This window comes from Euwallacea fornicatus, chromosome 15 (assembly GCF_040115645.1).
Source record: "Euwallacea fornicatus isolate EFF26 chromosome 15, ASM4011564v1, whole genome shotgun sequence".
Taxonomy (NCBI): domain Eukaryota; kingdom Metazoa; phylum Arthropoda; class Insecta; order Coleoptera; family Curculionidae; genus Euwallacea; species Euwallacea fornicatus.
The window spans coordinates 2,379,764-2,389,678 of NC_089555.1; the positions used below are offsets into that span (position 1 = coordinate 2,379,764).

The 9,915-nt window shown below is 36.1% G+C and overlaps 3 protein-coding genes across 5 annotated transcripts; 1 reads left to right on the forward strand and 2 right to left on the reverse strand.

Moving 5' to 3' along the window:
• Positions 1 to 111: 111 nt before the first annotated feature.
• Positions 112 to 3,093, reverse strand: LOC136343718 (peroxisomal N(1)-acetyl-spermine/spermidine oxidase). The gene is made up of 7 exons (XM_066290617.1): positions 2,686 to 3,093; positions 2,441 to 2,629; positions 2,129 to 2,389; positions 1,661 to 1,974; positions 1,352 to 1,609; positions 1,174 to 1,294; positions 112 to 1,124 (listed from the first exon to the last, which is right to left on the reverse strand). The coding sequence occupies exons 1-7, from the start codon at positions 2,992 to 2,994 to the stop codon at positions 939 to 941; spliced, it is 1,638 nt and encodes a 545-aa protein (XP_066146714.1). The 5' UTR covers positions 2,995 to 3,093; the 3' UTR covers positions 112 to 938.
• Positions 3,094 to 3,234: 141 nt separating this feature from the next.
• Positions 3,235 to 6,887, forward strand: FucT6 (alpha-(1,6)-fucosyltransferase). Its single transcript, XM_066290616.1, has 9 exons — positions 3,235 to 3,461; positions 3,603 to 3,837; positions 3,890 to 4,168; positions 4,462 to 4,627; positions 4,683 to 4,969; positions 5,025 to 5,162; positions 5,213 to 5,540; positions 5,591 to 5,768; positions 5,892 to 6,887. Exons 2-9 carry the CDS (start codon positions 3,608 to 3,610, stop codon positions 6,041 to 6,043), a joined length of 1,758 nt encoding a protein of 585 aa, XP_066146713.1. The 5' UTR covers positions 3,235 to 3,461; positions 3,603 to 3,607; the 3' UTR covers positions 6,044 to 6,887.
• Positions 6,805 to 9,855, reverse strand: LOC136343728 (leucine-rich repeat-containing protein 38-like). 3 transcript variants are annotated; one of them, XM_066290638.1, is made up of 2 exons: positions 9,707 to 9,855; positions 6,805 to 8,183 (listed from the first exon to the last, which is right to left on the reverse strand). In XM_066290638.1, exon 2 carries the CDS (start codon positions 8,167 to 8,169, stop codon positions 7,027 to 7,029), a length of 1,143 nt encoding a protein of 380 aa, XP_066146735.1. In that variant the 5' UTR covers positions 8,170 to 8,183; positions 9,707 to 9,855; the 3' UTR covers positions 6,805 to 7,026. The 3 variants fall into 3 exon arrangements, with proteins under 3 accessions (XP_066146735.1, XP_066146738.1, XP_066146736.1); XM_066290641.1 differs by having other exon boundaries at positions 9,722 to 9,818; XM_066290639.1 differs by lacking the exon at positions 9,707 to 9,855 and adding an exon at positions 8,306 to 8,394.
• Positions 9,856 to 9,915: the final 60 nt, after the last annotated feature.

Genomic DNA, 9,915 nt, shown 5'->3' on the forward strand with positions numbered 1-9,915 from the left:
CATTTAGATGGCGTCTTAAAACCACAAATTTGGTTACCTCTAGATATCTCTTATCTGAAAAATATTCTGTTGCTCTGCGTTGACGTTCCTTCGAAAAATAAAAATATACAATCTTTTGTAATATATTTTATTAAATGTTTTAAAAATTGACTAGCTTCAAGCTTAAAAACAGCATTTTTTCAAATTTGGATGTGCTATCTTTTCTTCATATTTCGTATAAATCTCTATAAAATAATTTATGGATTAACTTAAATAGTTTGTGTGCACAGAGCGTTACAGATTCACGTTTAAAAGTCCCAACTCTTGACCAACAAAAAACAAATTCCAAAAGAACCCCCTGGAAAAATCTAAATTTTGGATCTTTCTTATCCTAGTCAATTTTATCGCGAAAGGCGATCGATGAGCATTCTCGAGAAACTCAACATCCTAGAAGACAACCAGTAAGGCACAACAGGGTTCCCGGCATTGAGTACACTATAACAGACCTCAGACAGTTATGGTACCATTCCACTGGATCAATTATAATGCAATACTCGATTTTACCCAACTCGCATAACAAAAAACTGTGCCACTGCGCTGAAGAGCCGATACGCTTTTCTATGAAATCTGTACCTCTCTGTAACTCATCTTTATAATGACTAGCAGAACAGTAAAATTCTGTGCTAATATAAGCAGAAATGCACAAACCATAAAATCATCTGTCGGATTTTTCTCTACCTTAATACCTACATTAAAACCTTACAAATATCTTTGTAGACTTAGACATTATTTAACAGATATTCAGTGCCATAACCTGAGCAATGCATTAAAAGAAACATAAATGAGTTGCTCAGGGAGCAATAGAAACATGGCCCACAGCCGCAAAATAACTTTAACCTCAGTCACCGGTTTCGCACAAATACTGCTTATAAATTATACACATGCACTTCTCAAAATCATTATTCAAGGGTAATACCTTGGATCCAAGAACTTAAATCAGTCTCATCTTCACAATCGACTACAATTTCCTGAGGCGTATCGTTGCTGAGGATTGTTTGTGCGGCAGTTCTGCCTGTAAGGTACGCCCCATGTACTGTGGAATAGAAGTTGCTGTGTGTGTGCTCACCGGCAAACATTAAAACTGGCTAAAATGAGCAGGAATGTGGTACAGAACAAAAACAACACAAACACTACCTTTGCGTCATTTTCGTCCAGGTACAAAGGTTGCGCTAGACACTCAATATCAATCTGAGAAGCCCCCACTGCTATCGCAGTATAGGAGCCTCTTGTGTATTCTTGTTTGTGCCAACTAGTGCTTTAAAATAGACAGAAAATGAAACTAATTTTACTTAAAAGTCTTACTGAAGCTCACCACACACAGCTTTTGGGCTTAGGTATAAAAGGATCATTTAAAAATTTCCTCAGAACCACTGTGCATGTCTCCAATACAGTGTTGCTGTCTAAAGTCTCCATATACTCAGCTTCTTTCCCAGAAATCCACCCCAAAATCAACGTTTCGGTTATTTTACTGAAGGAATAAATCTTCCTAAACCAATTTTTAGTTATATCTTCACTGGAATCGTCTTCCCACAATAGCAAAACTTCTGTAATGCTAGGGTGAAGAAACGGTCTGCAAAAATGTTATTTAAATATAACATACGTTCGCCCGCCTGTCTACAACCTCTCAAATTCCAATAGTATTTTATCTACAGTTCCAAATAATAGGCGGTCTATGGCCTCAGTTTTATAATCAGGCAGAGGTGGTTTGAACAAACTTGTTGCTTTATGCTTTAAAACTCCTAAAGGTATTGTACAAATCAGGTGATCTCCATAAAATCTTTGGTTATTTTCACACACTACTTCTACACTGTATGACGAGGGCGTTGGGAAGGTTTTTTCTTGCGACACTTCCCTGCTGCTTCCTGGGGTGCTGCCATCTTCAACTACGGTTATGTCTGATTCTTCTGAGTCAGAATCTGATCCATTTTCAGGTTTCTAAAACCCACAGACTCAACCAAAATTTTCACATAGAGTACAAACTTCTTAATTCAAATCAATAATTGCACCTTGTTATTTGAATTAAGACATAAAGTTGGGATTACAGTACAGTTGACTTAAAGAGTTCATATTGCATTTATAATAGAATTACCTGTATTCTCTTCCTACAATTCCACTTAATGAGTTTAACAGGGTGCTTTCTTAATATCTTGTCCTTGGGAATAACTCGTTCCAAGGGTTCTAAAATAGAACTATAGCCTTTGGGCAGTATAATGTTTCCACCCTGCAGTTCTGTGTAACTGCCTATCTCAAGCAAGTCAATTTCATTCATACTATCACAGCCTGATATACAAGTTTCTCGTTTTAAAAGGCAGTCAAACAGCAGCTCCTTTAGGTGCCGTTCCACCGGATCCTAGGAACCAGAGTGTCAGCAAGGATTATGAAAATTTAAAAAAAGATCTACCTTAACTTTATCTAAATACAAATTCATTTCCAGTTTCATGTGTTCGCCAACACTATCTATGCCATCAGGAGGTTCATATTGAGATATAAAGTATTCCTCACATCTCTTTAGGAAACATAAATAGGCCTCATAAATCTCCTGTAAAACTGTGAATGGTAACTGCTTCCCTTGTTCTGTTGCTGCCACTATCTAAAATAATAATCTATCCTAGCAGTCGCGTAATAATCACCATTAGATTAAACTACCTTATGTGATTTAGGCGCAGCCATAATATCCACTAAACCATGCTGCATTGCTAATTCATACACAGGATTACCTAACACCCCATGGATCCAGTTAGCGCCTAACTCGACCCTTTCGACCCCTATGGGAATCTGGACAATGCGACCGCCTAATCGCCTTCGGGCCTCAAATAATTTAAAATCTGTGAAATTATTCCTGGTAAGATGGTAGGCCGCGCTCAATCCAGCCATGCCCGCCCCAATAATGAGAACTTTGGCATAGTTCGGGGAATCTTGGTGATTTGTCCCACTGGTTCCCCCATTTTCGGCCATAACGCGTTGGTGGATGCTCCTTTATTGCAATTTTTTCGGTAATTTGAGCCCCATTTGCCCCATTCAAATCACAACCTACACGAAACACCAGTCACCTGATTTTGGCATATTGACAAATAGTTGCAAAATTTGCTTTTCTTCATGCGGTTATGTTTATCTTCTTTTAATACGTATTGATAAGTGAGATCAAATTATGATTTTCCTGCAATAAGTGACGTCATACGTCTAATCCCTTTATCTTGTTGTTGACGTTTTGTACATCTAATGGAGAAATAACAACAAATAATAATCAAAACATACAAACATTCAAGATTTATTTATAACATAATAATTGATATAATTATTTAATGGGACTCCTAATGCAGATGCTTCCCCTCCGACAATATCCAGTATGAAGCAAAAGGCCCATTGTTTCAAACGCACGCACAAGACTCAGTAACCTTAGGAATTCCACTTTGTTAGCTTTGGTGAGAATTAATAGTACCTAATTGCAATAATTATAGCCATTATTACTTCTATAAATATTTCTAAGTGGCATTTCACTGTTTATCAGTTTAGTTAATGATAATCTATGCCTGTGTTATGCTTCATAAATATTTCATTTTCAGTTGCCATGAGTACATTCCGGCAAGTGTTATCAATAGGATGGCATCGAACAGTTGTGATTTTCTTAGCCCTCTGGCTTCTTGTAGTACTGCTCTTAGCAGCTTATCCAGGCATAAATTCAAGCAGCAGTCTAGATGCCAAGTCCTCAGAGAGACTTGTTAGAGCCTTTTCAGATTTGGAGTCCTTGAGGAAACAGAACCAAGAGCTACGGGAAATATTTAAGGAAATCAGTTTAAAGTTGGTATAATTTAAAAGTATCTATAACTGCAGTAGTAATGGTTTTATCCAGTAATTTAAGTGATGATCAGAAAGAAGCGATAGAGAATTTCCAGAAAAGGTTAACAAAGGCTGAAAGATCCTATGAGAAGGATAATATTCATTTGTACAGTCATAAGGCAGAGCCAAATTCAGAGTATGAATTATTGAGGAGAAGAATATTTGCCAATACCAATGAGTTTTGGTACTATATGCATTCCAGTTTATTAGAAATTCAGAGGAGAGCTGCAGGAGTGACTGAAGTTACAAATTTTGTGGAAAGAGTTTTAAATCTTGGGGCTGAGCACAAGAGGTAAGAAAAGTGGCTTTTTGCAACAATATTACTTACAGTGGCAAATTTAGAGGAGAAGGCATCAGAGGCAAGAGCCTTAGCCCTCTCACTTTCAGTAATTATTCCTTTGAAATGCCTGCTATGCTTAACTTAAGCTTTAGCTCATTTAAGCCCTCCTGTAAAGAACCTATGAACCTCATTTGCAACAGCAACTTTATGCTTATGGAAGGACTCCAGTGATCTGAAGCTTTTAGTTAAGCATAGGTTAAGCCTTAAACCTTGTACAATCAGATCTAAACGAACTAATACTCCAGAGCTTTGCTACATGACATCTCTGCATTGGCAGAAGAAGATGGTTATGATGAATGGAGAAAAAAGGAATCATATGATTTAAGCAACCTTATTCAAGAGAGATTTAAATACCTACAAAACCCTGAAGACTGCGATAGTGCGCGCAAATTAGTTTGCACCTTAAACAAGGTTAAACAACCACAATATTTGCAAATTTCAGAAAATATATTAAAGGAAATTTTAGGGATGTGGTTATGGTTGCCAACTACATCATGCTGTGTATTGCTTTATGGTGGCTTATGGCACAAAAAGAACATTGATTTTGAAGTCTAAGGGTTGGCGCTATCATAAAGCTGGATGGGAAGAAATTTTTATGCCAGTTAGTGAAACTTGCACATCTCCAAGTGGAGAAAGTGTGGCTAATTGGCCAGGACATTCTGAGTCGCAAGTTGTAAATTTGCCAATTATAGACAGCTTATCTCCAAGACCCCCGTTTTTGCCTTTAGCTGTTCCTGAGGATTTGGCACCAAGGTTGCTGATGGAAAACATATTATTTCATTTTTTTATTAAAACACATTTTGTTTAGATTAACTAGGTTACATGGTGACCCAATTGTCTGGTGGGTAGGCCAGATATTAAAGTATCTTTTGAGGCCTCAAGAAAAGACTGCTAACTTGATACAAGAAGCGATGACTAAGCTAGGTTACAAAAGACCTATTGTCGGGTAATTGAGGTCAAGCTAAGTATGGAATATACTTAATAAAACTATTCCAGGATTCATATAAGACGCACAGATAAAGTGGGAACTGAAGCAGCGTTCCACCGCCTGGAAGAATACATGACTGAAGTCGATGAGTTTTACAAGCAGTTGGAGCTCAAAGAGAAAGTCGATATAAAGCGCGTTTATTTAGCTTCAGATGATCCAAAAGTATTGAAAGAGGCGAAAAGTAAATATCCGGAATACGAGATTATTTGCGACCCCCAAGTATCCAAAACAGCCGCAGTTTCTACGCGCTACAGTGACACGTCCTTATTCGGAATCATTTACGACATTCATATGTTGGCTTTAAGCGATTTTTTAGTCTGTACCTTTTCATCTCAAGTGAGCTATTTGAAGATAACTTAACAGCAGCAATAGCAAGGATGTTTTAGGTTTGCAGAATTGCCTACGAAATAATGCAAAACTATCATGCAGATGCGGCTGCTAAATTCAAGTCTTTGGATGATATTTATTATTATGGGGGGCAAAATCCGCATAATATGGTAGCAGTATTGTCCCACGAGCCGAGAAAGCCTGGGGAAATGGAAGTGCGCGTGGGGGACTTAATAGGTAGGTTTGAATTGAGGACATAAATTACTGCGTCAGTTTTTGAGAACCTGCGGTACCATTGACAAACTCCATTTAAATACAAAGTTATTAATGCAAAACACATGATCTATATATATTGTTTAGGGGTCGCCGGCAACCATTGGAACGGTTTCAGTAAAGGCAGGAACATCCGAACTAACCAAATGGGTCTCTATCCGACCTTCAAAGCGAAGGACAAAATTGAAACTGCCAAGTTCCCTACTTACTCGGAAATGTATCAACAAGCTAGTGATTAAATTTACAAAATAGGTTATTGTAAATATGTATTTATCGCACAGCTATGAGGATTCCGAATCTCGATGGTAAAAACGAAAGTGATATTGAATTGTAGCGGGTGTAAAGGGCAAATTCTGGCATCCAGAGCATTGTCAAGAATGGCTGCTAGATCTGTTTTTTTTTGTTTATAAACATTTGTTCATTACTCTATCGTGAGCTTTGTTGAAGGTTCTCAAATAATTTCCATCCACTTACATAAGTAGTTTAAGGTGAAAAAAAAGCTAATGATAGCGTTCCAAATGTGTTGCTCTGTGACATGTGTGTCGATTTAGAGCACATTCTTCTCTTATTGTTTAACTTAATATTGTAGAGTGCAATAACAATAATCTTAAAAGGGCATTGAATGCCTCTAATATAGTTTAAGTGACATATACTAAAATTACCCAGTTCAGACAACCTGAACCAGGCGCACATTAGTTGAATGGAAAATTTCCAATGGATTTATGACTTTATACCGAACTTTTCTGGATTGGTTTGGTATAATAAAGTACAAATAACTTGAATAAACCTATCCTGTAACGCTCAACTACTGTTTATGTAAGTCCAAAATGCATTTTAACTTCATGAAGCTCTCAACTGGCAAGACTGGTCAAACATATATGTTAACGGCCTAAAATTATTGATTTTCTGCTTCCTTTTTTTTTTTGAACTGAAAGCGCATCAGGTATACGTGTATAAGTTGATTGTGTCTGTGTCGTTTTATTTTATTTATAACAAGATATTGTATAAATCCGATTTATTATGTTTTTATTAATAGACATTTTTGTATAAAAGTAGTAAGGAATATAAAACTTAGTTAAACCACTCTAGTGTCCTTACTTGATACTCCGTAAAACGTATCCACTTGTATGTATCAAATAACCCAAAATCAAATTTATAAAAGTATTGAAAAAATCCGTAGGCAAACACTCGAATGCCTTCGATAATTCCTAGTAAAAATGCACTAAGCTTTGATCAGTTGCACCTGACTATCAGAGCCTTGTTCCAGTTTCTTGTACCTAAGAGTATATACTAGTTTACAAAAAAGAATTCCCGAGGAAAATCCAATAACAAAACTAATCAAAGTCGTTAAAGCCATCGCTATAAAAAAACCATCATTGCTGGGTTCGTCGGTGAAAATATACCAGCAATTAGTAGGCAATCTTGGCTTCAAATTTTCCTGATCTATTTGTTGAATATGAGTTTCTTTGTCATCTAATGAATTAATACGATCTTTTTTTTCTTCATTCTTATAACCATCCGGAAATGTATTAGCGTCATTTTCAAACAAAACTTGCTCACTATCATCATTTACCATATCCTCAGTTTCTGCACAATCCTTTAATAATTCTGTAAAATCGTCTTTGAAAATGGAAAGTAATCTATCGTCAACAGTGGTGCAGAAATAAGGATCGAGAGTGTTTATTAATTTATGATCAGCGAGTTGCTGGAAAGCTCTAAGATTGTCGCAAGTGCACCAAAATGGATTATAGGAGAGTTTCACTGTCAACGATTCAGGCTTGAACATCTTGAAAGGCTCAAAGGATAAGTTTTGAATGTTATTCTGTTCCAAATACAAGACCACCAGCTTTGGCAAGTGCGCCAAGGAATTGTTTTCGATAAAAGAAATCTGGGCTGCGTTTAAAACTAGGATCTTTAAATTACCAGACCGGATTTTAGGCATTCCTTCATCGAAATTATTCCTCGATAAGTCCAGCGTTATCATCTGATCCAAGTCCTCGATTATATCTTCAGGCATGCCACTGTAGCTCAATATATTATCATTCAGATTGAGTACCTGCAAGCCCTCCAATTCGTCGAACGCCTGTTCTCCCAACTCATTTACCATCGATGAATTAAGGTATAGCGTGCGCACCTCATCGCATTTTGGAAAATTAAAATTTTCCTGACTAATGAAAAACATCTTGTTACCAGAGAAGTCCAGGAAATTAGGCGAGATATCCAGGTTGGTCAAGTCAGGTACATTTTTCAAATCCTGGTTAATGCAAGAAATGGTTGAATCCGTGCAATGACAGGATATGGGGCAACTTGCTTGGGACTTCAATATGCAGAAGCTGAGTAATGTTAGAAAGAATGCTGGCTTCATTTTTCTGATAGAATCTGAAAGGGTGATGAGGTAAATCTACGTGCTCAAACAAAACCTCAAAAATCCGACGAAGACAGCGTGATTAAATTACTTATTTTGGAAGATAAAATTTACAAATAACCACAAGTTCTCATACCCTTTTAAGCTCGCAAAAGCCTTGTGATATGGCAACAAATTCCCTTAAGCCCGCGACTGACTCGTCATTAAACGTTGTAATGCATCATTCTATGGAAAAATGAGAATTGTTTACAAACAGTAAAATGTTTATTCTATAAATTGGGAACACGTCTCGTAGTTTTTGATTTACCGGCTCGGAATTGCTACCAGGGAGATACAATAAAAGAAGTTGTGATCGTCAAAAGAGTTAAAATGCGTACCATAAGTCAGTGAAAGGGTTTCTCAGGCCCAATTTATTTTGCTTACAAAGGATGAAGTATTTCCTAGTTACAGGACAGTTAAATAGGAAATAACAAATTCTTCAAAATACCCTGTAACTTTTTTTAACTGACCAAATACCAAATACACTGGATTTAAAATCAACAATGGGATTTTTCTTTGTCCTGTATAATATTGAGGGTTTTTTAAGAGGAGTTTTAGCGCTAAAATATCAAGGAAAGAATTTTTTTAGTCTTTCTATTTAATAAAAGTTCATTAGAATCGCGCCATCGTTAACATTGCTCTGTCTAAGTAAATCTAACTGTCACCAACATTTCTTTTTTATTTTTCTTTTAGTTGCAAAAATGCTATAAGAATAAATACCGTCTTATATGACCTGAATGGCATTAAAGAATTTATTTCAAGAAATGTTTTTTCGCCAAATTGTCAAAAAACGGACGTTCTGAATCTTTTTGTCTATGAAAAACAGATTAGGCTTACGCCATCGTAAACAATTCTTTCTCTAAATAAATTTGTCTGTCGCCAACATTTTTCCTTTGGTTGCAAAAGTATCATAACAATGAACATCCTCACATGCCTCCCATACTCAACGATACTACGAGCAATTTGATTAAAACAATCTTAACCTGGCATTGTTATGTTTTTAAAGTCCATTTTTGCTTAATATTTTTATCTTGTTGATTTTACAATTAATATGTAAATGATTTATTTCGAGAATCAATAATAATTTCGGATCATCTTGTTTAAATCAGAAGCAACTTAAAAAATACACAACTGAGTATAATACACTATCTTAAGTCAAGCATCCTATTTCCCCCAGAAATGAAGGGCAGTTGGTAAAAAAGCCTCCTAGTATGTAGTAAGCCGTAAATATAAGACGTTAATTAAGTCATTTACTATATACCAACAAACATATGACCGGGAAACTGATAACAGATGAATTTATCCAAGACATTTATATTTCAATGCATACTTAAGGTTTTCTTATATGAGCTTTCTTTATTAACATTGTATCATATTTTGTACAATTCACGCTTTGAGCGCAACATTATATTACAAAGATCTTCTTAAGTCAGTCCCGGGCTTTTTGTGCAAAGGGGATGAAGGTTTTTGCACATCAAAAAGCAGCAAACTAACTTACCTATTTCTAACTTACATCTGGAACTACACTTCAATATCCAAAGACTACCAAGTAATCGACATAGTGAAGTTATTTGTATTTTATCTTATCATAAAATACATGTTATCAATACTATTTGCCCGGAATTAGAGTTTGAGGCGTTATTTATATTGATACATTACCTATACAGAGGTATGCGATGAGATAACGTTGGTAAATCGTCTCTGCAT